The 27,663-nt window shown below is 38.4% G+C and overlaps 1 protein-coding gene across 1 annotated transcript; it reads left to right on the top strand.

The window, feature by feature from the left end:
• Positions 1-9,571: 9,571 nt before the first annotated feature.
• LOC124534577 (zinc finger protein 845-like) lies at positions 9,572-26,279 on the top strand. The gene is made up of 12 exons (XM_047110493.1): positions 9,572-9,981; positions 10,079-10,210; positions 10,602-10,961; positions 15,113-15,310; positions 16,327-16,464; positions 16,738-16,865; positions 17,217-17,291; positions 18,229-18,358; positions 21,040-21,315; positions 24,386-24,505; positions 24,656-24,853; positions 25,286-26,279. The coding sequence occupies exons 1-12, from the start codon at positions 9,874-9,876 to the stop codon at positions 25,469-25,471; spliced, it is 2,049 nt and encodes a 682-aa protein (XP_046966449.1). The 5' UTR covers positions 9,572-9,873; the 3' UTR covers positions 25,472-26,279.
• The last annotated feature ends 1,384 nt before the right edge of the window (positions 26,280-27,663 follow it).

The raw sequence follows: 27,663 nt of genomic DNA, 5'->3' as shown, positions 1-27,663 counted from the left end.
GTTGGTGGAATGCACATGTGGCAGAATTTCGATGAAATTAGATACATGCAGGTTTCCTCACGATGTTTTTCTTCATCGCCGAGCAAGGGATGAATTATAAACACAAATTAAGCACATATATATATATATATATATATAGTGGTACTTGCCTGGGTTTGAACCCGCAATCATCGTTTAAGATGCACGCGTTCTAATCAGTGGGCCATCTCAGCTCTAAGAATAAGTAAATTAAAATAAATTCATAGTAAACAAAATTTCCTGTCTATACCATTGACCGTTGAGGAGTTCGCGGGTAGAGATTTATAATAAAACATGAGGATGTATTATCATCGCCATAGATCACTTTATGTGAATTTTAAACTCAGTAGCATAAATGTAAGTGTTACTAATCCAGCAAGATTTGACCTTTAAAGTTGAATAACAATCTCCTTTTTGAAGTCGGCTAAAAAATAATATTGTGTTGTGACTAAGCGATACATCAATTTAAATGTTTAAAAATATTTTTAAAAAAGTTAATATTATAAAAAGGTTTGTACATAAAAGGTTAATTACCTTGAAACCGAAAATGATACATATATAAATTAAATTATCCAAGTGTTATAGGGTTCATTTATAATTTACAAAACTGTAATATTTTAATTGGATGCTATAATTTTATTAATTGGGTTAATTTATATACTTTACTTGACACTCCTTGCGTTAAAATTTAAGCTAATAATAATTGGTATAAATTGAACTTATTATATCAATTTTCAGTTATCTATTGATAACTCTTTGAACCTTTGTTGATTCTCCGTGGTCGTTAACAATGATTTAATATTTCAATAGCTTGAAAATATTTCCAGAAGTTGTAAATCCAAAAAAACATACAACATTTTTCAATATTAGATTAAGATTATTTCACCCTTTTTTCAAGATTTATAATTTATATATGTTGCAATAAAACAAAAACTCCCCTCACAATCAATACTTTATTTCTCCTGAAGGGGTTCACAATCAAAACTGATACAAGATTGATTATTTTGCTCGATCCTTCCAGTTCCACGATTAAAGTAAGAAAATGAACATTTCTAGGCTTACTCCTAGTATTTAATGTTTACATGGTTTTGATTTATTTAAAACAATTTAGTTTAGTCAAAACCGGATGTTGACAATCAACGTAAATTGTAACAACTATTTAAATCGAATTATTTATGCTGGTAATATTTTAATACATTAAAACAATAAAATATTATCATATCGAAATAAATATTATTATATAATATTTTTAGAACCAGAAGTAGGAAGTAAGTTAAACTCTAAAACAATAATCTTTATTTTAAAATAACAAAAAATCTACCACAAAAGAAAAAAAAATAGTTTACAACACAAATAACCATCAATAATCACATTACACCGTAATAATTATAATTGCAATTCTCAGTGTGTCAACTACGAATCTCCCGTCTTTTTTTTTAGAGGGAAATTGTGTGACTTGACGCAGATGTTGCTTGTTTATTACAACAATATAATAGGTTGGGGAAAAAGTTTCTTCGTATTTTATATAAAAATTCAAAAAGTTTTTTTTATATTTTATTTACATTTGACTAAAGTATGTAGATGCCATTTTGTTCCATAACTTTTTGCCATATTGTTGGTAGTGACATGATCCCATTGCTGTAAAAATTTTGGGGCTTCTGATCGAAAAACTGCGACAAGTGGTTTTGGCAGTCCTCTTGTGATGTAAGCCTAAGGAATTCTGCAGAGACCGAAACAGATGAAAATCTGAAGGTGCAAGGTCAGGACTATACGGCGGATGCATTAATACCTCCCAGCCAAACTCTCGTAATTTTTGTTGAGTGGCTAAAGATGTGTGAGGTCTAGCGTTGTCATGGTGAAAAACCACATCCCTTCTGTTGATCAATTCTGGCCGCTTTCTCTCAATTTCTTGCTTCAATCTCATCAATTGTTCGCAATACAGTTCTGAATCGATGGTCCTGCCGGGCTGGGTAACAGCTCATAATGAATGATGCCCTTCCAATCCCACCATAGCATTACCTTGTTGCGAGTTAATCCGGGTTTTGCCACAGTCTGTGAAGCTTGACCGGCCTTTGACCACGATCTTTTCGTATGTGATCCACTTTTCATCACCAGTTATCAGCTTCTTCAAAAATGGTTCGGTTTCATTACGTCGTAATAAAGAATCACAAATGAGTACACGGTTCATTAGGTTTCTTTCAGTAAGTTCATGAGGCACCCATATATCGAGCTTTTTTGTGTACCCAGCTTTATTCAAATGAGTAAAAACCGTTTTGTGGTCAATTGCCAGTTCTTCAGCTACATCGTAACTACTAATATGCCGATCTTGCTCCACTTTTTAAAAAATGGCATCAATTTTGTCCGTAACAGGGCGACCAGAGAGAGATGCATCTTTGATATCAAAATTTCCGGCTTGAAAACGCTTAAACCAAACTTGCGCTACTCTCACAGATACTGCATTAGGTCCATAAACATCACAAATTTTTTTCGCGGCTTGAGTTGCATTTTTACCTTTTTTATAGCAAAATTTTAAAATGTATCGAATTTCTTCTTTAGATTCACTCATTTTAATAACAACAAAAACAAATGAAAATCACACAAATTCCCAATTTGAATTTGGAAGTGCCTTCTTTAAAATTAAAACTTTTTAATGATACCAAAACCAGCCAAATACAAATGGTATAGCCAAAGAGATTTTATTACAAGTTCATACATACTATATGCGAAAAGACTTTTTCCCCAACCTAATATATAATAATATTAATATGAAATTATAAAAACTGTTTAATTTATACTTGAATTAAGACAATAATTGTCTCTCAATGATAGAGGAGAGGTATTCCGAAGTTCATCGAAAACGTGAAATGTCAGAATATGATAAGCTGTACATAGAATAAAATTAGAGTGTCTTTTTTTTGTAATATTAAAAGATCCACTTTATTACCAAATATATATGTATGTATACACACTATATATTATACCAAAGTAGATCTTTTTGTTCCCGCTAATCTCTGAAACAGCTGCACCGATTTTGACAAGGCTTTAACCGGCAGAAAGCTGATGTAATGAGGAGTAATAAAAAAACAACCTTTTTGTTAATTCAAACGCGCATAATGTTGCGGGCACAGCTTAGTTGACTTCAATATGTATACGTATCAAAATGGCGTATCACTGTTAGTCGGTTGTTCACTGTGGAGAGATACGATAAGTGAGTTCTTATAGAATCTTATTCATATCGTCTAAATTAATACATTCAGACAAACAAATACATTTAGCGAGTTTTGTATTTTTACATTTCGAAGGTACTATCATATATGAAGTTCAGTGGCGGATTTACCAATAGGATAAGTAGGCTGGAGCCTAGGGCTGCAGATATAGAGGGGCGGCAAATTTTGCCCAAATTTGTTATTATCTTACAGAAATTAAAAAAAAAACTTATACTTATAGGCATGCACATTACGTCCGTAATCCATATACTCGTCACTACATAGCGGATTGGAAAAATAATCTAGTAACTGACAGAAATATCACTTAGTTTATAATCATACTAATAAAGGAAAAAAACCGATGTAATGAGGACGATAGAACACAAATCATAAATGTTGCAAAAAAAAATACCTAGGCTACTAGCCTACTAGCGGCAGATTTGTAAATCCGCCACTGGTGAAGTTAGAACTTCATAAAAGTGATCTCCAAAACTAGACGTAACACAAAAATAAACAGTATATAACCAACTATTTATTACAAGACTTATCCAATTATTTTTATGCAATTGGTAGGTGTATGACAAATGAGAAACTTGATGGCTAGTCGTCACCACCACTGAGATATTATCTTTGAGAGAAATATTTACCATACCTTACCTTATCAAGTATCAGCAACCTTGGGAATGAGATGTTTTGTCCCTCGAGTTTAGTTTCACTGACTGACTACATTCGTCATACTGAAAGAAAACTAAACCAAGCTTTACTGTTCAGAGATAGAAAATCTGATGAGTAGATGGTCCCTACTTAGAAGGGCTTACACTAAAATATATCAAAATTTGCACATCGCCCGATCCATATTAAACTTTAGGGTAGTTAGGCCATTAGCAAATGCTCCAGCGACGTTGCTCTAAGCGAGCTTTCAAAATTTCTGTTCGGTCTTAAACGTAGACCAGGCTTAAAGATACTTTTTTTAAGTCAAGAATATTCAGTAGTAAAGGATTTGTACGATGGTCGAGGGTTCAACTTCGAGCAACTACTATTAACAACTACTATTGAGCTGAGATGTCTCAGTGACTAGAACGCGTGCATCTTCGGGTTCAAACCCAGGCAAGCATCAGTATATATATATATGTGCTTAATTTGTGTTTATAATTCACCTCGTGCTCGGCGGCGAAGGAAAACATCGTGAGGAAACCTGCATGTGTCTAATTTCATCGAAATTCTGCCACATGTGCATTCCACCAACCCGCATTGGAACAGCGTGGTGGTATGTTCCAAACCCTCTCCGTAATGGAAGAGGAGGTCTTATCTCAGCAGTGGGAAATGTACAGGCTATTACTTTACTTTACTTTTACTATTAACAAATTCGTAATATTTATTGTGTCAATCATAAAGTAGTTGCAAGCACACCGTACATCATACACTGTTAATGTGGAATCGAATGAAATCGAATAAGTGAAAGCACTCACTCTATAACAAATCAAGATTAGCATTTGCCGAGTTATTAGCATTTGTAACATGCATGTATAATTTAACACAAATTGTTAAATTCCTTCACATCGTTTCAACCAATTAATGATAACGATCATGTTGAAAATTTCAACATAACATAGACATGTATAATTATTAAAAAATATAGTTCCTATTTAAATAATGCTACTTGTGAGATTACGTCAGCTAGGGAAGTATGTAAGAAAACATGCTGCGCCAACCCAAAGTAAATTGGGATAAGGGCAGGATGATGATGATGATCGGTATCCCATTTTGAAGTTTTAAGATTTCTTTGTACCGTTGCTTTAGTATAATATAATAAAAGTATAGTTTTTAATGTTTCAGACAAAGACACATTTAATTTAAATTAGCAAATGACGTAATGCAGAATCATGAATGTTGTTTGTTTTGTGTTTATCTACATCCGGAACAGTAGGTAGGTTATAAAAATATTAAATTTATACTTTTCTCATACTTCAATCTTTATATAAAAACATCTAATTTCAAATCTCTACTAATATTATGAAGTAAGTCTGTTTTTTGCTTTTTTTTTTCAATTTTATTCAAGTAAACTTCACAATGAAGCGTTTTTGAATCGTCAATAATCAAATACTACCACCGTTTCGGAAAGCAGCTTCTAGCGAGAAGAAACGGCAAGAAACTCGCATAATTGCTCTTTTCAAATAAACACATTTACAATGCTGTTATTGACAGTAATTAGCGTCCTATGATGGAACCCGAGCCTAACTCCAGGCGTTTCTCTCTAAAAAGTACTCTTTTAATGAATAGTATGATTTATTTATTAATTTAGTCTTAATAATATTTTTAAATTTTGAAAATGGTAAATTGATTATATTTTCCGGTATCTTATTATATATGCGTATACCATTGCCCAAAAACGTTCTATTTACCGTATGCAAACGGAAACTGGGGGTTACAAGTTTATTCTTATTTCTTGTATTAATAGTATGTACATCAGCATTGATAGAATAATTTTTAATATTCTTTTGTATAAAGATTATATTAACATAAATATATTGTGAAACAGCCGTTAATACACCTATTTCTTTAAATTTCTCGCGTAATGATGTCCTAATATTGTAAATAGATCGGATAGCTCTTTTCTGTAGAATAAAAACAACTTCAAGCCACCGAATCTAATATGAAGCAAAGCCGCAGGTGAAAATCAATACAATATAAGTATCTATAATTATGTTTCATACACTTTCTTTCTATAGGAAACAAACTCTTACAAAGTAATTTATTGTAAGTAGAGTATAGTAAGATTATTAAGAATACTCATATGGCCTGAAAGGTGCGAATTATTCATGAAACTTCTGTATAGTTAACATGCAAATATAATATTTATGAAAATTTGCTATTAAAGTGTTAAAAAAATATAAAATAAGGGTCACTGCAAGATTTTTATTCTATATGATGTTGTTTTTTAACAATAATTTCGAATTAAAAGTAACGTAACGAATTTCAAAACAATAAACAGCATTCAGTGACGTCACTCCTGTTACAACTCCTTATTTGAGGTTATAGTTATAAAAAAGTGAACATTGAAACGAAAATTAATTGCGTTTTGCGAATAAAAATGGAAGTTTGGTTTGTCCAAGCAGACTCCAGATTCCTCTTCACAGGTTGAAACAACGTTTTTCTCAGTTTTGTGTCAGAAGGTCAAATTCAATTTATTTGAAAAAAATGTTCAAGTAGATAAACAAATTAGTACAAACCATTCATAAACACGGGTTTTTCTCGATGTATCCATAGTTTGTTTTAATTTTTTGTAAATAATGTCTCAAAGGTCGAGAAAAAATGCATAAGTATGAAAGCCAGTGAGGACAAGTACTATCAGTGGGCCAGTGACAGTCAGGAGTGACGTCATACAATATATAGTTCCATTTTCGCGTGATAATTTAAATTGACATTTCGAAACCGAATTGTTTCGAGTAAATTACAGTGTTTTAATATTTAAACATACTTGTGATCTATTCTATATAGAGTTGTTTAAGATAATCACAAAAATAAAAATATCGCATCTTCCCTGTTGTACTTATTTAAATAATGTACGGTTAATATGTCTCACAGCGCCAATAGTGGTGTCCATTAACCATATTCATGCTCATATTCTCGCCAGCCTACCAATACTTTAAGAAAAACTCTTAAAGAAATATAACCATTAATTGGGCCAATCCCAATGGGAACTATGTATGGTGTAATAATAATAACAAGTAATGCGTATCTTTGTTGATTGCATGGGATCGACATTAATTTTTATTTGACTAGACCTGAATTGAACCAAAGATATCCGGATTTGCTGCTATAAGTTAGCTATTGATGAAATGACATTTCTTAGAGTTCAAGTTTGCTTCACTCCAAATTTCATCAAATTCGGTTCAGTGGTTTGGTCGCGAAAGAGGGACAGAGTTTTTTTTCACATTTTTGATATTAATATATAGGATAGATGACGTAAAAATTATATATACCTACCATAAAATCACATAATTAGACTTATGACTTAAGAGCTAAAGTTTTCTTACAAACTATGTTACTACGCGTGACAGCGTCTATAATGAATCACGTTATAATAAGCTTACCAATTCGACCTGATATATGTAATTGGTACACATTTTGGAATGCAATAGGTCATTGAGTACAGACTATATACTTTGTTATTGATAGGTTAAATACTGCAACCATTGCCTTGCAAATCCACTTCCTCCTCAGTATTATCCCACGATGTTGATTATGAGAGAGTGTAGACTTGACCTTCATCTGAAATATCTTTAAAATCAACAAAGAAGGGCATTTATATTTAAAACAACAACGATTTCTCGTGGTCAATGCAATTCTTAAGCAAGTGCGAGTGACCTTTTACCGTCGTTCAACCCAATTTTAGACCCTGTCGACCTTTTTTTCGTCGCATTACTAAATGAATTCTTAAGATTTTATTCATAAGATATTTTAATTATAATGATTACATGAGGAATAAATGAAACTTTTGTTCATTTCTCACTTGACCCGTTTTCGCAAGCTTATTCAATCATATATACCAATAGCGTAAGCCGATTTTTGCCCCAGTGATTATGGGACGAGAGCTGTATCTAAAAAACGGTTATGGTCTTATTTTGAAGAACTCCAGTTGTAAATTTACTCAATTGTTAAAAATTAACAGAGAATTAATTTTAGAAGGTGGAAAAAAATTACAGATAATTCTATTTCAGATTTTGGTCAGCTTAATCTAATTTGTATGTTTTTATATATATTTTATATGTAGCATTATACCATAGGTATATGATTTTTCTGTGTATCCCCGAATGTGTGATGAGTGAGGCAGTGTTACACTACAGGACCAAGGGATGTAAAATCTTAGTTTCCGAGTCGGTCGTTGGTGATGCAAGGAATTATTAATATTTCTTAAAATTCGTTAACCACTAACTATCAGGTTACTTGCAGGTCCACAACGTTTTTATATTTATTATTTATACTGTTATAAGTTTCATGGTGTTGCTATGTTGACATAGTAACGCTATGAATCTTTCAATTAAATCTAATCTAAAATAAAATTAAACTCATCTTTTATTAATGAATAATTACATAAAAAATAACATCCCATTCCTATCCTCTTAAGGAGTTAATAGTTATAAGTTTAAGGTATGTATCTATCTATAGCAACGTATCTCTTAAGGGTATGAACCTGTTTTGATTTTTTTCTCTTGTTGAAAAGGTGACTTCGAAAATGGTCGTAATGAAGATCAAAAAAATTCTACTGGTCTAATCGATTTAAAACTTACTGTCCTGTTATATTATGTTACCAATAAGAAGGATGGATACAAAACGGGGCAGACGAAGCGACCAAAAATGTATAGAAATTCAAGCGCGTACTGCACTGAAAACCTCATGTTCTGACGGTAGTACACATAATACTTTGCACATGCTAGATTTTTAAAATAAATCGACTTAGTCGAGGCTTTATCGTTTTTATTTTGTTAATAAATATTAGTTATTATAACAATATAATAAAGTAAAAATGAATTTACTTTTCACTGCTTTCATTTCCAATTTATCTCTCTTTCTCCAAAGATATCCTAAGTTCCTAACCCTTTTGCCTCCTCCCATATACTTTAATGTTGATCAAAAAATGCAGAACAAATAACGATTAGTTTTAATACCAAAGCAATATTATCAAAATTTATCCACACGTGCCACCTTGTTATAAGGAAGTCATTAGATATATAGATATTTGATAATAAAAAGGAATATTTTATTTGTAATCGAACTACGCATAAGTAATCGGAAAGTATAATATAAAAAAATGTCTAGTTAACTTAGGCTAGGCTTAAATTTGCATTTGCCACAAAAAAATATATTTTTCGAACAACAAATTCATATCCAACAGTTGAAATAACAAATAACTAAGTAAATAACAGAACTTTTAATCTCTCCCGCCAACTTACGCCATAGTTTAAAGATTACCCACAGGGCACAGACTATGTGTTTCACGACCCACAGAGTATTCTATTTTTTAATTGCTACGATCTGAGATCAACGTTTTGATTGAAACTTACGATATGAACGTAAACAATTAATGTTTTTTTAGAACACTTTTATTTTATTAGATAGATTGTATTTTTAGCTTAATTTACTTAAAATATTTTTTACCTTTCTATATTCTCACGTTGACTATGTAAAATTTTAGACTTCTGTAAGCAGAAATAATTTATAAAAGAGTACATTGTGAAATAAACATGAACATTTTGAATTAAAAATAAAAGCGAAAACTAATATTGTTTAATCGAAGGAAATGTAGCTATTGCTATTGGCTAATGTCATTACTTGTCAACAGTAAAATGGCAGCTTGATGGCGTCTTGTGTAGAACTAGACATTCTTGCTGCATTTATTACTAAAATAAAAATGAAAGATAGTTTAAGTTGAGTTTTGGACAAAAAATGTGCATTTAATTATTTACATAACCGTTTTAAATCCATTAAATACCTAGCAATGTGTGATATATATGTAACGTTTTAAAGAAAGATTATACCGTAGAAGTTCTAATGTTTTCTAACTCTATCATCCAGTGTTCGTATTTGATACCGCGAATCTGTGACTTATTTGAATTTAATTTATAAGTAATTAAATCAAAAAATAATAATGGAGGATATAAAAGTGTGCAGAATATGCCTGTTAATGAATGTAAAAATGTTTAATTTACATTCTTATTCACTGGAAACTTATTACGAAGTTTTAGTAGGAAATCATGTAAGTATTTAATTAAGATGTTAATGTAAAAATATTAATATTATATTACAGTTTTATTGTATATAATTATAATATGTTATTGTAAATTCAATTTCAGAATGATGTGGAAAACCTGCCAAAATATGTTTGCTATGAATGTACTGCACACTTACAAAAGTTTTATCTATTCAGAGAGAAATGTTTGCGAGGACAAGCGACATTATTAGGCCTATTGCACTCATGTGAAAAGGTAATTATTCAGTTGTTCAAGTCTTATCGGTGGCAATAATTGAACACATACTTTGTACTGATCCCATTTATAAGATCAGTGTACGCACAATATATCTTACATCCTGTAATTGATAGTGCATTGTGAATATAAGAAGTGATTTTTTCTTTTTATATTGTTGGTGTCTGCTGGCCAAAAAGGAATGAATGAATTACAATTTATTATGCAGTCTGTGTGTTGAAATTTATTTTTGTATTCCAACAGAATTTGTTCTGGCCTTTTTTGAATGTTTTCTAAAATTAGATTTACATGGTATAACTGTGTTACATTTACTACTAATTATTTTAATAATCAAAATTTAGATCCATATGCTTGTCTCTGGTAATACATTAATTAGATTTATCTATTACAGATTACTAGTGATGTTATAAATAAGATAGACAAAGATGTTTTCCGTTTAACGTCCAATATAACACTTAGCCAAGTACAATGCTTGAATATAACTGATGCAGATTTAGACATTAACAATGAAATTAAAACCGAACCATTTGAAGTTATCGACGATGGAGATTATTTTGATAATAAAGGTAACATCAAGAGGGAAAACAGCTGTGATGATCTATCATTACTATCAAGTGTTGATAGAATGTTATCAAGTGATGATGAACCACTGTCTTTACATAAAGAGAAGAAAAAAGAAATGAAAATGAAGAGGAGGAAAAAAGTCAACATTGATAAAGACATTAAAATTGACAGAGAAGATGACTCAGAAGTAAGCAATTATTGAAGTAAATTGAATTGAGCTGAAATGGCCCAGTGGTTGGAACGCGTGCATCTTAACCGATGATTGCGGGTTCAAACCCAGGCAAGCGCCACTGTATATATGTGCTTAATTTGTGTTTATAATTCATCTCGTGCTTGGTGGTGAAGGAAAACACCGTGAGGAAACCTGCATGTGTCTAATTTCATCGAAATTCTACCACATGTGCATTCCACCGACCGGCATTGGAACAGTGTGGTGGAATATATTCCAAACACTCTCTTTAATGGAAGAGGAGGCCTTATCTCAGCAGTGGGAAATTTACAGACTCTTACTTTACTATACTACTTTACTATTTTAAGGGAGTCGACCATAGTAATTAAGTAGTGCACTCAATAATCAATGAAGAGTTAAAGAGTTATAGAGATGACTAGATTTTGTTCACCCTATCTTGTGATAAAGGAGTAGCTGAATTCATCCCCAGTTTTCTGCCAATTCTGAGAAGTTAATCTATATCACCAATAAATCAACATTGATAGGCTCAAGACTAATTGTAATGTTATACTTGTATACACAATATAATTAAAATATATTTATATATTTCACTCATGTAGGTAGCAGTAGGCTTAGGTCACATTTGCAATGCCATAACTACCAATATAGACTATTTCAAAAATAAACTAATATTTTTCTTTTAAATATACTTTATTCAAGTAGGCTTTTACACACACTATTTAGTGAAGCTACCAACAGTTCAGAATGTAGATTCTACCAAGAACTGTCAAAAAACTCAGTATTTACTATTTAACAATCTTTGAATTAAAAAGTTTGCTTAATTAAACACAATTATATAGGTATATTACCCTATTTCGTCATATTTATAGGTTGGGTTGAACAATATTCTTTTTTTATTTATGTATTTTTTTTACAATTTATCTGTATTTATTTATTGGCAATGTTAAAAATATATTATGTAGAATTTTGTTATAGAAACGGATATCTTGCCCCAATAAGGATTTAGTGATTTTACGGAGTCGTAAACTTGATGTTATAAACTTATCCTTACATGTTTAATAATAAAAAAGCATACATTTTTACCAATGAACTACAATATCTGAATTAGCTTAGTTTAGCTGTAATTTCATGTTCACCTAGAAAAAAGTATCTACCCTGGCCTGTCTCTTTACTATTCTGTAACAAACTCTTCCAAATTTAACATATTACTAATTCATTCAAAATGTAAGCGTTATTTATTACAAAAAAACAGTATAATTAACAATAATGAACGTTATAAAATTACTTTAATTTTCTATTTAAAAAAAAAATATCAGTTTTTGTTCCTCATACATTAAGTCTCCTCCCCTGCCTATTTTTCGTGCGTTATAAATGCCGCCAAAATACGTTGACGCTTCAAATTTCAATAGGCAGAGCATTTGTTTTAAAGTTAAGTTAGTAATAAATGCCGCGAGCGCCATCCGCGCGCTCTCATTGGCAAATAATTCGATCGCGCCACTCGGCTCAAAAGGACGTGTCAGTGATTGCAGTATCTCCACTGGTAAGTTTTATTCATTTCTTATTTACATTTAAAGTCTGTTTGTATAATTTATTTACTTTAATTTAAGCTTAATTTACCGTGTTAATTGGTTTTTTCGTTTCAACATATTTTATCCTGATTAATCTTAGTTTTTTCATGAGAACGTGTCTTCCCTGCCGTATTTCCCCTGCTTCGTGAGATGCCAGGGTAGAGACTTTACATCCAGGGTAGATAAAGAAGTGTGATATTACTGCTTTCTTAGTATACATATATTTTAATTAGTATATGAATTTTGTAATACGTTAGTCTTCTACTACGTAGCAATTATATAAATTTATTTCTAAAATGTTTGAATAAGCTTTTTCATTTCTTTAGATCATGCCTCCTCGAAAGAAACTAACTCGTGAAGAACATCTCGAAAAGAAGCGTCTGGCAGAACGATTGAGATACCGACGCATAAAAAATGATCCCGAAACGAATTCTCAACAGAAGGAAAAGGAAAAGAAGAAATATGAAAGAAAAAAAGAGAAGGGAACTATTAAGGCTGTAAACCAAATGACACCCAGTGAACAACGAAAAGCCAGACGATATGGAGAGAAAAGGCAAAACAGCGGAGACGACGTTTATCTCTTCAACATATTGGAAATGCTCCTGCTACCCTACTTACTCCAGACAACGAAGTTCCTCCTAATGAAAATATTCATTAACGAGCGCAAGTTGGACAACGATGATCGATCCAGGCAAGGCGAGCAAGAAATATATTAATAAAAAAACAGGCAACTCAAATAGCTCAGCTTCAACAATACAATGTTATAAAAAAAGACTTCCGAGATCCAAAGGACAACATAATATGGAGATAGAGAAAAGTCCAGGTTCAAGGGTAAGCGCATTACCTAATTCACTAAAATCGAGAGATACTGTCAAGAAAAAAAAATATTATCTGACGAAGAACCACTAATGAAATATAGAAAGTCAAAGCAGGTTAGAGTACCTTCGTCTTGTTCTCAGCCAGTTTCCGAGGAGACATATCAGTTTGTGAACGAATATTAACATCTGGGTTGAAAAATAAATTGAATAATGGTGATTTTGTCTTGGTGAGACTGTTGCATAAAGACATAAAGAATCAGAATATCGTTACGTAGCGATGTGCACAGGGGTTAAAGAAGATGATGAAGTCGAAGTTATTTTCTGCAAAGTCTCTGAGAATACTGGAAATAGCTTCAGAATTGATGACAATGATATTTATTTCGTCACATGCGACCAGATTATTAAAAACTTACCAGCCCCAAATCATTATTTTTTTTTTATGTTATATTTTTGCGGACGAGCATATGGGCCACCTGATGGTAAGTGGTCACCAACACCCATATGCAATGACGCTGTAAAAAAATACTAACTATTCCTTGCATCGTCAATGTGCCACCAACCTTGGGAACTAAGATGTTATGTCCCTTGTGCCCGTAGTTACACTGGCTCACTCACCCTTCAAACCGGAACACAACAATACTGAGTACTGTTATTTGGCAGTTGATTAACTGATGAGTGGGTGGTACCTACCCAGACGGGCTTGCACAAAGCCCTACCACCAAGTGAAATATGAAAGGGCAGAGGATTTTTTACACATTTGACAAAAGTATTAATGTTTGAACAGGTGTGCTCTCAATTGTTTTATTTTTAATGTTATTTTTTTAGAAGTTCTTGTATTTTTTTTATCAAAGCGTTGATTCTCATATTCTCAATTAAGAGTTTTATTTAAGAAAATATTTAAGTTAAGTTTATTTTACTTTATAAAAAGATGTCACTTTTGTGATTTTTGTAAGCAGATATTAAGTATTTTTGTTTTCTAAGTTTAATTCCCAATTCAGGTTACTTAAAAAAGACTACGAAACTTCAAGTCTGAATTTCTGTATTAGTTATAAACTACCACAAATTAGTGAATAATTAAAGTTGATTCTTACGAAATTGAGTTTTTTTCTCAATTCATCTTTCCCCTGTAAAGTAAGGTATCCTGCCCTGGCCTTCATCTCTCTACCCTGTACAGATTATCTTCCCTGGTCCCTTAAAATACTCATAAAAGTTGATTAATTTACTGGCCATTCATCTACAGGATATAAAATACCTGATTACATAATGTAATGTAGAAAAAGAAATCAATTTTATATATTTTTATCGTGCCGCCCTGCCTAATATCAAAAGACCTCGTTGAATCACCCATATACATAACATATTGTGACAAAATAGTTAAATTAATCTATTAGTTAAAAAATCTTGAAAGAGAGTCTCGAGCTTCAATCATAAATTAACCGGACTGATCTCGTTTGTAGAGTTTGAGTTTGTCGTTTCTGTGTGTGTGTGTGTGTGTTTCAAGCATTTGATTGTGTGTCAAATGCTTTAGACAAATCATGGAATACTCCAATAGCATTATGTGATTTTACCCAAGCATCGTAAATATATATAAGACTTGATATTCCCGCATCATTGTTAAACCGAATTGCTCACTGTGAAAAATAGTATTAGAACCGAAATAGAGGGGTTGATTTTAAATATTTCTTTATCGGTATTTTGGACATAAAATATATTAAAAAAATATAAATCACATATTAAATTAACAAATATTAATTAATTGCAGATAACAAACAACACAAATAAAGTTCCACAAGAAAGCATAATCATAGAGGTCAAACGCAAGCGTGGAAGGCCCAGGAAGAACGAAGAGAAACCTAGAAAACCAACAACTGTCCCCAGACAACGACGCACCAACAACACGGGAGGCGTTATCGAGGAGGAATTCGAGCTGGAAAACTATTGTGACATCATTACATTAACGGTAACCATTTAGGTTAATTCAAATCATTTTTTTAGTGGACGAGCATATGGGCCACCTGATGGAAAATGGTCACCACCGCCCATAGACAATATTGCTGTAAGACGCATTAATCATTCCTTTCATCGACAATACGCCACCAACTTTGGGAACTAAGATGAAATGTCCCTTGTGCCTGTAGTTATCAAATAAAAATATACTTGACGGCGCCACTGTATTTTAAGAGCGTCAAGAAACGTCAAAAGCGATAATCACATCAGATAGCAACCTTTTTTTGAATTATAGCGGTTTTGACGTTTCTTCGCTCTGACGCGACTTCGGTCGCTTTTGTAAGCGAAGCCAAACGGAAAACAATCCATTTGCATCTCGCATATGGGTACTATAAATAATGATAACGGCAATGTGCCGTTATACTTTTAAAAAATTTTAAATTAACATGGTTATTTTTATTATTACAGTTATTAATTAAGGTATATTTACCATGTTTTTTATTTTTATTTGTCGGAGCTCGATATTTCGACATTATCTACGAATGTATTGTTTGCGAGACCGAGTGTCGGATGTACTTAAAATAAATATAACTAGTGACAATGGTAGGGGGGAAAGTGACAATTGTAGTGGTGATCGGTGTTTACGCAGCAAACGTACGAGAAAGGAGGTAGTCCGATATGGACACTTCTAACATTATCAACATCTACCCACAAACTTCAGTCACATGAACGAGACATGTCAGATAATGTCGAAATATCGAGCTCCAATGAATAAAAATACAAAAAAATATAGTAAATATCCCGTAATTAATAACAACCACAACAACAACAGCCTGTAAATTCCCACTGCTGGGCTAAAGGCCTCCTCTCCCTTTGAGGAGAAGATTTGGAACATATTCCACCACGCTGTTCAAATGCGGGTTGGTGGTAATTAATAACTGTAATACTCTATTCAAGTACCAGTTAGACTAGAAGCCATTACAGTTGAGATCGGTCAAATGGACCTACAGTGCTCCCTTTAATCTGCAGGAGGAACAACAAAAGGCAGAGATCTTACAGCGGCAGAATTCTTCGAACTATATCAACGCGATATTCCAGTGCAAGCTGTGCTTCAAAGGGTTCATTGACGAGCAGGCGTGGCAGCATCACGTCAGCAAACACGAACCGGTAACTATCAGACTAGTATTGGATATTAATGAAAAGTTATTCCGTCCGTGTGTTTATTTGTGACTAGTACGATCAATGGGCCAGTGACAGACAGGAGTGACGTCATACGAAATATAGTTCCGTTTACGCGCGAAAATTTAAATCGATATTATGAAACAGCATTTTTTGCAGTAAATTGAATTTTTTTAGTTTTTAATATACTTATGAACTATCCTATATGGAGTTTTTTTAAATTAATACGAAAGTAAAAATATCGCATCTTCCCTATTCCAGAGTGCAGGGGACTTGGAGTGCCAAATCTGCAAGTTCAGATTCAAAACGAAACGAATACTGCAGAAACACAGTTCCAACCACGAGAAGAAATTTGCGTGTAAGACTTGTCCGTACATCTCTAAATCTGGGTGAGTATTTTTTTTTAATATTGTTTAGCATATCCTAAATGATTGACAGAGTGATTGTCTATGGGATTATTTTAGTATTTATGGTAAAATAGTACATACATGTATACACATATATATTTTCTATTAAGAATGACAAAAATATTTCCTTAGATAAATTATACAATCTCCCATTAAAAAATACTATATTTATACAGTAGAACCTATTTGATTATTTTACCACTAAACCATAGACTAAAAATGAGTTATGATAGAAAATGAAACTTTGAAAGTCAGACCTTTGCCTACAAAAAACATCGAAGTAGGCAATGTCTACAAATTAATATGAGTGAGATTTTTAATTTTAAATTGCAGGACTCAAGCAAGACAACATCAGATGTGGCATAAAGGCGTGACGTACAAATGCCAGTACTGCGATGAGGTATTGACGTGAGTATCCTATTTATGATTGAACGAAGAGCCGAGATGGCCCAGTGCTTAGAACGCGTGCATTTTAACCGATGATTTTGGGTTCAATTCCAGGCAAGCATCACTATATATATATGTGCTTAATTTGAGTGAGGAAACCTGCATGTGACTAATTTCACTGAAATTTTGCCACACGTGTATTCCAACAACCCGCATTGGACACATCGTGGTGGAATATGTTCCAAGCCCTCTCTTTAATGGGAGAGGAGGCCATTAGCCCAGCAGTGGGAAATTTACAGGCTGTTACGTACGTTACGATTGAACGAAGAAGTTTAACGCGGACTTACAAAGTTTGTGGGAATCGTCACGTTTAAAAGACAGCCTGAGGCGACCCATCTCTCTCTTTCTTTTTGTCTGTCTCTTTCTAATGTTTAATATAATTATTTTGTTTGATATTGAATGTATAATATATAGCCAAGTAATTTCGTTACAGGTCTAGTTTTATATATAATGTCCATCGGTCTATAATGAGCAACAAATTGTGGGACGACATGCCTTGTATATTCAATAATAATATAATATGTACTATTTTCAGGGCCGGATTTAAGGAAGGCAACTGCCCTGGGGCCTCCACATAAGTGGGGGCCACAAAAAATTTTCAGTGAGTTAACAAATACCGAGATATAGTCAAATTATAATATATCTTACTACTTAATATTTTAAAAGTTACCGATACCAGTCAAGAAATACTTACTGATTCAAATTAATAAAAGCTTAAGCTAATCCATGATATAATTATTAGGATCTCCACGCTCCTGTTGGTCTAGGGCTTCCACTGCTTTGTGGCCCCAGGGCCTCCAGACCTTTAAATCCGACTCTGACTATGTTTAGACTAATTTCTTCATGTTTTAAGCTCGAATTAAATAATCTCCCAAGTTTGAACTTTAATGGTTCTCAGGAAATGGACGTCGTACTTATCGCACGTTCGCATGAAGCACCCGTCGGAGTTCATCTGCGGCGTGTGCGGGTACTCGTTCGTCAGCAAGCTGGGCCTCGCCATGCACAAGACCATGATGCACAAAACCACTGTGAGTTTACACTTTCAGACCTTTAAACTCTGGCATAATAATGAGATCTTTTTACTAATAAAATATACTTATATGCAGGCGGAAAATCACGCATTTAAGATGAATTCGTAGCGCGGATGATCATTTTAATTATTTTAATAATTCAAAACTTTTTGAATTTTAAATTAATAATGTTTAATGAATTCTGAGATGTTTAATAAGGAAGCTCTTTTGATGTCATGTTTTTTTTTTAAACAAGCCGGATCAAGATCCATAGTCACAAGTCATCCATAGTACAAATATTTAGATAAATATAAATTTTACCTTCCAATAAAATTTGTATTATGTTTCCTAAGACGTCCGAAGTCCATTAGGGGAGTACATTATCTGACTTCCGTTTCCCGCTCAGGTCTACGGCGCCCCCTTTAAGCTTTAAGTTTAATTCCAGAAAGGAGTATACCTTTCTGGAATTAAACTGACAAGCAAATACAAGCCATCAAATTTGTCATTGTTCGGCTCATAATGGATTGATGTAGCCCCAGGAAGACATTACCTGGACTTCGGACGTCTTAGGAAGCATAATACAAATTTTATTGGAAGGTAAAATTTTTATATTATGTGTTCCGTTTGACGTCCGAAGTCCATTATGAGAGATGTGTTTGTTATCTTCTGTGAGATGCACTGGGAGCCGGCGCGATTGCCGTGAGGTCGGCTACGGTGTTGTACAGTCCCGGCAGGTGGTGAGGTAGAAGTACAACATTGAGGTGGTCTACTAGAGCCAGCAGTTTTTGAGTCAGATCTAGCAAGACCGGGTTCCTCCCTCATTCTTTATATAGAAAACAACTGTTCTATTATCACACTGAAGAATGATTCTCGATTCTTGGAGCAAAGTTGCTCTGGAGGATATGGCCGCTATCACTGCGTACATCTCCTTCAAATTGCAGTGCCATTTTGTCTGGTTTGCGTGTGTGCTGCATGTGGAGGTTGTGCCCATAATCGCCACGCTGGGCAGGCGGGTTGGCGATCGCAGGACGTAGCTTCTCGCACCGGTGACGCTGCTGCCCGTCACCGGCCTGTGGTATTTAGCTACGCCTATTATGTTGATGGTTATACCGCCATCAGTCGGACGCCACAGCCTCGTTTGCTGGTCGGCAGGATGCACCACGGGCAGGTGAGGTTGGCTTGGGGCACTAAGGTGTAGTTTGCGCACCCTTACATCCCTATCTACCTCGAGCAGACTCAGCGATTAGGTAGAAACAACCTTGAGGACGAGGTGAATAGAATTCTGCTGGGTTGGGTTACGTTTGGGAAGTTACGTCGAATCTTAACATCGTCGATCCCACAGTGCCTTAAGACGAAAGTCTTCAATCAGTGCGTCCACTCACGATGTGGAGACTCACGACAAGGCTGGTCCACCAGCTTAAAGTCGCTCAGCGTGCTATGGAAAGGGCTATGCTCGGCGTTTCTTTGAAGGATCGCATCAGAAATGAGACATAGCCCACTGGATTAGTAAGCTGAAGTGGCAGTGGGCTGGTCATATTTGTCGTAGAACCGACAACCGTTGGGGAAAACGTGTTCTAGAGTGGAGACCGCGTCTCGGCAAACGTAGTGTAGGACGACCTCAGGCACGGTGGAGTAACGATATACGCAAGGCGGCAAGCAGGAGCTGGATGCGAGTAGCCGGAGAAAGACCACAGTGGCGTGCACTTGGAGAGGCCTATGTCCAGCAGTGGACAAAAATAGGCTGTTGATGATGATGATGATTTTGTCTGGTGGTGTTCACATGACCCTTTTATCATTTCGTTGTTTACAAGGGCATCCCATTGAATGTCCGACGCGTCAGTGATGACATGTTTCGTGGCCATTCTCTGAGGATGAATGGGTGTCCTCTGACTGATGTTCTCTTACCACCACTCCAGCTCTGTACGTACCTCGTCAGGATATTGCTTTGATAAGCGAGGATACCCCCTGAGCTTGTTGGTGTGGTACTGCAGGACTCGGCAATGTAACCTTCCCCGGTGGGTGATAAAGGTTGCAAAGTTGAGATTGATAGATAGATCAGATATCCAACTGCCAGTCGCAAGCCGCACGCGCAAATTCTGACGAATTTACTGTATTTTTTCTAAGGGCAGAGTCTTGGTGTTGGATTTTGTATCCCATATAATTCCCAGAAAGTTTATTAATCTCGTTGGTGTCATAATCGATTTTTCCAATTGATCCACCAACCTAGGCTGCTCAAAAACGTATGGCCATCTTTACTTGAACTCTCAAAACGTCTCTGTTCTGGTGTACAAGTAGAAGTCTTAGAAGAACCAATGGAGGTGTTTCGTTGAATGTGATTCGAAAACGAACAGAATGAGGGCGGTGTCGCCGGTTAACAACTAGTATGAGTTAAAATATTATTGACATGACTCACCAATTGTTGTGACAATAAGTCAAACCTCTTATCCAGATCCCGCGACTAGTCACGCTTGAGAAGCCTGCTTTGGCTTCGAGGCGAACCTCCTTACCCGGGCTCTTCCTTAACGGTAGCCCATGGCTACCGTGTCATTGATTTCTGACCCTTCGGGTCAGGGTCCGTTGGACCCAATGGTCCGAGGTCTGCTACCTGCAGCGGAAATCAGACGATATATTCTCTCTAAATGGACTTCGGACGTCAAACGGTACACATAATAGAAATAATAAAATGATGAATTAAACAGGATAAAGAAAAAACGAAGGCAGAAAAGGACGACATGCCGTACTGCCCGCAGTGCGACGTGAAGTTCGTGTCGCTGGAGGCGTACAAGCGACACATGGTGACGTCGGTCAAGCACACGCAGAGCACCGACTTCAGCAAGGGCTGCCGCGTGTGCGGCGAGTCGTTCGGCGACGCGGAGGCGCTGCGCCTGCACCACCGCCGCCACCACGCGCGCGCGCGCCCGCGCAACTACGGCAAGCCGCCCGCGCGCGCCGCCTGGCCCGCGCGCTGCGACCACGTGCGTACCCCCCGCACTGTAGCACGTACCGTCAGAGTAACAACACCTCACACCGCGCAACTACGGCAAGCCGCCCGCGCGCGACCACGTGCGTACCCCCCGCACTGTAGCACGTACCGTCAGAGTAACAACACCTCACACCGCGCAACTACGGCAAGCCGCCCGCGCGCGACCACGTGCGTACCCCCCGCACTGTAGCACGTACCGTCAGAGTAACAACACCTCACACCGCGCAACTACGGCAAGCCGCCCGCGCGCGCCGCCTGGCCCGCGCGCTGCGACCACGTGCGTACCCCCCGCACTGTAGCACGTACCGTCAGAGTAACAACACCTCACACCGCGCAACTACGGCAAGCCGCCCGCGCGCGCCGCCTGGCCCGCGCGCTGCGACCACGTGCGTACCCCCCGCACTGTAGCACGTACCGTCAGAGTAACAACACCTCACACCGCGCAACTACGGCAAGCCGCCCGCGCGCGCCGCCTGGCCCGCGCGCTGCGACCACGTGCGTACCCCCCGCACTGTAGCACGTACCGTCAGAGTAACAACACCTCACACCGCGCAACTACGGCAAGCCGCCCGCGCGCGCCGCCTGGCCCGCGCGCTGCGACCACGTGCGTACCCCCCGCACTGTAGCACGTACCGTCAGAGTAACAACACCTCACACCGCGCAACTACGGCAAGCCGCCCGCGCGCGCCGCCTGGCCCGCGCGCTGCGACCACGTGCGTACCCCCCGCACTGTAGCACGTACCGTCAGAGTAACAACACCTCACACCGCGCAACTACGGCAAGCCGCCCGCGCGCGACCACGTGCGTACCCCCCGCACTGTAGCACGTACCGTCAGAGTAACAACACCTCACACCGCGCAACTACGGCAAGCCGCCCGCGCGCGCCGCCTGGCCCGCGCGCTGCGACCACGTGCGTACCCCCCGCACTGTAGCACGTACCGTCAGAGTAACAACACCTCACACCGCGCAACTACGGCAAGCCGCCCGCGCGCGACCACGTGCGTACCCCCCGCACTGTAGCACGTACCGTCAGAGTAACAACACCTCACACCGCGCAACTACGGCAAGCCGCCCGCGCGCGCCGCCTGGCCCGCGCGCTGCGACCACGTGCGTACCCCCCGCACTGTAGCACGTACCGTCAGAGTAACAACACCTCACACCGCGCAACTACGGCAAGCCGCCCGCGCGCGACCACGTGCGTACCCCCCGCACTGTAGCACGTACCGTCAGAGTAACAACACCTCACACCGCGCAACTACGGCAAGCCGCCCGCGCGCGACCACGTGCGTACCCCCCGCACTGTAGCACGTACCGTCAGAGTAACAACACCTCACACCGCGCAACTACGGCAAGCCGCCCGCGCGCGCCGCCTGGCCCGCGCGCTGCGACCACGTGCGTACCCCCCGCACTGTAGCACGTACCGTCAGAGTAACAACACCTCACACCGCGCAACTACGGCAAGCCGCCCGCGCGCGCCGCCTGGCCCGCGCGCTGCGACCACGTGCGTACCCCCCGCACTGTAGCACGTACCGTCAGAGTAACAACACCTCACACCGCGCAACTACGGCAAGCCGCCCGCGCGCGACCACGTGCGTACCCCCCGCACTGTAGCACGTACCGTCAGAGTAACAACACCTCACACCGCGCAACTACGGCAAGCCGCCCGCGCGCGCCGCCTGGCCCGCGCGCTGCGACCACGTGCGTACCCCCCGCACTGTAGCACGTACCGTCAGAGTAACAACACCTCACACCGCGCAACTACGGCAAGCCGCCCGCGCGCGCCGCCTGGCCCGCGCGCTGCGACCACGTGCGTACCCCCCGCACTGTAGCACGTACCGTCAGAGTAACAACACCTCACACCGCGCAACTACGGCAAGCCGCCCGCGCGCGCCGCCTGGCCCGCGCGCTGCGACCACGTGCGTACCCCCCGCACTGTAGCACGTACCGTCAGAGTAACAACACCTCACACCGCGCAACTACGGCAAGCCGCCCGCGCGCGCCGCCTGGCCCGCGCGCTGCGACCACGTGCGTACCCCCCGCACTGTAGCACGTACCGTCAGAGTAACAACACCTCACACCGCGCAACTACGGCAAGCCGCCCGCGCGCGCCGCCTGGCCCGCGCGCTGCGACCACGTGCGTACCCCCCGCACTGTAGCACGTACCGTCAGAGTAACAACACCTCACACCGCGCAACTACGGCAAGCCGCCCGCGCGCGACCACGTGCGTACCCCCCGCACTGTAGCACGTACCGTCAGAGTAACAACACCTCACACCGCGCAACTACGGCAAGCCGCCCGCGCGCGCCGCCTGGCCCGCGCGCTGCGACCACGTGCGTACCCCCCGCACTGTAGCACGTACCGTCAGAGTAACAACACCTCACACCGCGCAACTACGGCAAGCCGCCCGCGCGCTGCGACCACGTGCGTACCCCCCGCACTGTAGCACGTACCGTCAGAGTAACAACACCTCACACCGCGCAACTACGGCAAGCTGCCCGCGCGCGCCGCCTGGCCCGCGCGCTGCGACCACGTGCGTACCCCCCGCACTGTAGCACGTACCGTCAGAGTAACAACACCTCACACCGCGCAACTACGGCAAGCCGCCCGCGCGCGCCGCCTGGCCCGCGCGCTGCGACCACGTGCGTACCCCCCGCACTGTAGCACGTACCGTCAGAGTAACAACACCTCACACCGCGCAACTACGGCAAGCCGCCCGCGCGCGACCACGTGCGTACCCCCCGCACTGTAGCACGTACCGTCAGAGTAACAACACCTCACACCGCGCAACTACGGCAAGCCGCCCGCGCGCGACCACGTGCGTACCCCCCGCACTGTAGCACGTACCGTCAGAGTAACAACACCTCACACCGCGCAACTACGGCAAGCTTCCGTACTGGCAGTGCATTTTCGTTAGGATATAACATCTCATGAAAAATCGATAGAATCAAGACCGTCATAGGAAAATGATCCCACATGAAAAGCTTTAAAATACCTTTACAATAATTGGTTAGTAATACATTACAGGTTTCAGGATTGATAGTTGACCTATTTATTTTCCCAGTGTTCGGAGGAGATCCCGAATGCGCGCGAGTACTGGAACCACTTCCGACGCGCCCATCCCGACAAGAACTATCCCGTCCAAAAGGATTACATTTGTGACATCTGCGGAAAAGGCTTTCGGGTACTTTTTATATGTTTTTGCACGATATCAATAAATAGTTCTACTACTACTACTAAGCTCCTCTACTACAAATCTTCCTTATATATATTTATATTGGAGTTGTATCAAAGAAAGTACAATCTTATTGTTAAAACTTATTTTTTTGATCAGGGTAATGCATTCCTTGTCTACCACAAGAGAACCCACTTCGAGGAGAGAGCGTTTAAGTGCCCCCAGTGTCCAAAGGCATTCTTCAACCGGACAAACTTACTAATGCACGAGAAGACGCATTCGGAGCATCGTCCGCACCCGTGCTCGATGTGTTCCAAGGCTTTCAAGATGAAAGGTGCATTAGACAGGCATTTCAGGGTAAGTCACAACATTAGACCGTATACAAAACGAACTTATCTTTAAGTGAATAGGACTTACGCCAGCCGAGAAAAATTTTTGGACTACTAAAGCCAATAATATTTTAACAACAACACCAGCCTGTAAATTCCCACTGCTGGGCCAAAGGCCTCCTCTCCCTTTGATGAGAAGGTTTGGAACATAATCCACCACGCTGTTCCAATGCGGGTTGGTGGAATACACATGTGGCAGAATTTCTATGAAATTTGTCACATGCAGGTTTCCTCACGATGTTTTCCTTCACCGCAGAGCACGAGATGAATTATAAAGACAAATTAAGCACATGAAACAGCGGTGCTCGCCTGGGTTTGAACACGCAATCGATTAAGATGCACGCGTTCTAACCACTGGGCCATCTCCACTCATATTTTTAACATGGCAACTTTATTACAGAGCCACACGGGGGTGAAGCCCTACGTTTGCGAAGTGTGTGGGAAAGCTTTCGCTCAGTCCAACAGCCGTAAGCTGCATGTGCGCACTGTGCACCTGAAGCAGCCCTCGCCCTACCTCAGCCGCTCGCGCCTCGAGCGTCGCAACAAGCCGCCCCGCGACCAACCCGCCGCACAGTTCCTCTACTAGAGCACACTCCAAATGACAAAACAATTGAACGAGTTTGAGTTAAGAAAAACGAGTGAATAGAAAAACTAATTTAAAATAAGCAGTGTATGTGAAAGTGTTTCCAAATGACAAAGCAACTGTACGAGTTTGAGTTAAGAAAAACGGGTGAATAGAAAAACTAATTTAAAATAAGCAGTGTATGTGAAAGTGTTTCCAAATGACAAAGCAACTGTACGAGTTTGAGTTAAGAAAAACGAGTGAATAGAAAAACTAATTTAAAATAAGCAGTGTATGTGAAAGTGTCTCCAAATGACAAAGCAACTGTACGAGTTTGAGTTAAGAAAAACGAGTGAATAGAAAAACTAATTTAAAATAAGCGAACCAAGCAGTGTATGTGAAAGTGTTTCATGTATAATAAAAGAAAAGACTAACACTAGTTTATTTCAGAAAACCTCCCAAAACTGCAGTTAACGGATTTGTTATAGACAACATTTAAATTTACATAATATTACACTAGTCAATACGTAATGTCCAAATTGTAATGACATGTTACAAATCACATAAACTATTTTATAAAAATATTTAAGAAGTCACCCAAAGTTGAAAAGAAATAACCTAAAATTATAATTATACATTCTGAATGTATATACCGCATTACAGATTTTAAATAAAATCAAAACATCTATTCATTGAATTTTTGTTTAATTTAAGTAATACTTAGTGATTGTATTTTTTGCCTTTAAAACAGTATTATATCTTAAGCCATTTTTATATAAACACACAATATAATAACTAGTTGAATATTTAAATGTATTCATGAGCGTATGTAACATATAAATAAATTATTTCATATATTTTTGACTTGTTTTTTATTTATCATTTTAGAAACCAGTGCTGTTTAAGTACAACACATGTCTTATTTAGTTCGTACAATAAATAATAAAAAGTAAGCAAAGTGCAGAAAAAATAGTTTCCTTAATTATTTAGTAACGAGACTTGGTTCATTGGCCCAATACTGGTTAAATACACTGCCTATTATTGGGATGAGATAATTCAAAATATATTCAATACCAGGTTTGCTAATTACGATTATTAAAAATAACTAATAATGGATAGTCACTTCGAAGAAATTACTTTAAAAATATTCGTAGATGGGACAAGACTTTCTGGGAATAGTCCACTATTCCGTACAAACCCAAAATAAAATTTTATAATACGTAAATTGACACTCAAGTATGTTATCAGTTATTACTTACATTCTATTGTTTTACTGATCGATTAATCATATTCCAGTAAATACCATTTATTTCATTTCCACTAACCGGTGATTTCCTAAATCACCTTATAGTGTTTCTATCCTTAATATTTTTATTTCTTACAATGATAAAGATACTTCCAGTGCCAAGGTGCTACAGATTCCTTTAATCCATTAATAGATGACCGATATAATTTAGCATTTTTATACAACTCTTTTCAAGGTTGTCAGTTGATTACATACAGCATATATGATATAATAAATGCATACACACTCTCAATAAAATTATAGTATGATTATAAGTCTAGTCGACGACATGCATCTACTGACGGCAGGGTTGCCAATGCCTATTCACCTAATTTTCCAAAAATCTTAGAGAAATTCCCAAAATTGGGGAATAAAAAATTCCCAATTCCCCACACAGAAATAAAGGAAAAAATCATAATATTGTATGTTTGATTTTCATTTCCTAACAATAAAATCGGTTTTTAGTTAGTACAAAAAAACAATTTTTGTACTAACTAAAAACGGGTAAACAATCAATTACCGGTCGTTTTGGTATAAAACGCATATGTATAAATTCCCCTCATTTTCTCCACATACGACCATCCCCACACCAATCCCGATCGACTTGCGATTCCCCGCAATTTGGGGAACTCCCCACACATTGGCAACGCTGACTGAGACTGACGGACCAATTTCGTGCAGCCCCGATGCTAGTGATGCTACCGGCTTTTTCATTCCTCTAAAGAGACGAAAAAATGTACTAATCTTACTTGTAATTTTTCCAGTTTTCAGTCCAAGTACCTGAACAATTACTATTCAATAGACATGCATAGAAAATCAATAGATCGGATTATACATTCAAAGAGAGATAACCTTTTTATATATTTTAAAACAATCATATCCCCATACCGCCATAAACATATATATATTTTTGAGTATTGTTAATTTAAAA

Source organism: Vanessa cardui, chromosome 13, assembly GCF_905220365.1.
Source record: "Vanessa cardui chromosome 13, ilVanCard2.1, whole genome shotgun sequence".
Lineage (NCBI taxonomy): Eukaryota > Metazoa > Arthropoda > Insecta > Lepidoptera > Nymphalidae > Vanessa > Vanessa cardui.
Note: the sequence above shows the minus strand (reverse complement) of the source record. Positions and strands in the feature narration are given on the sequence as shown.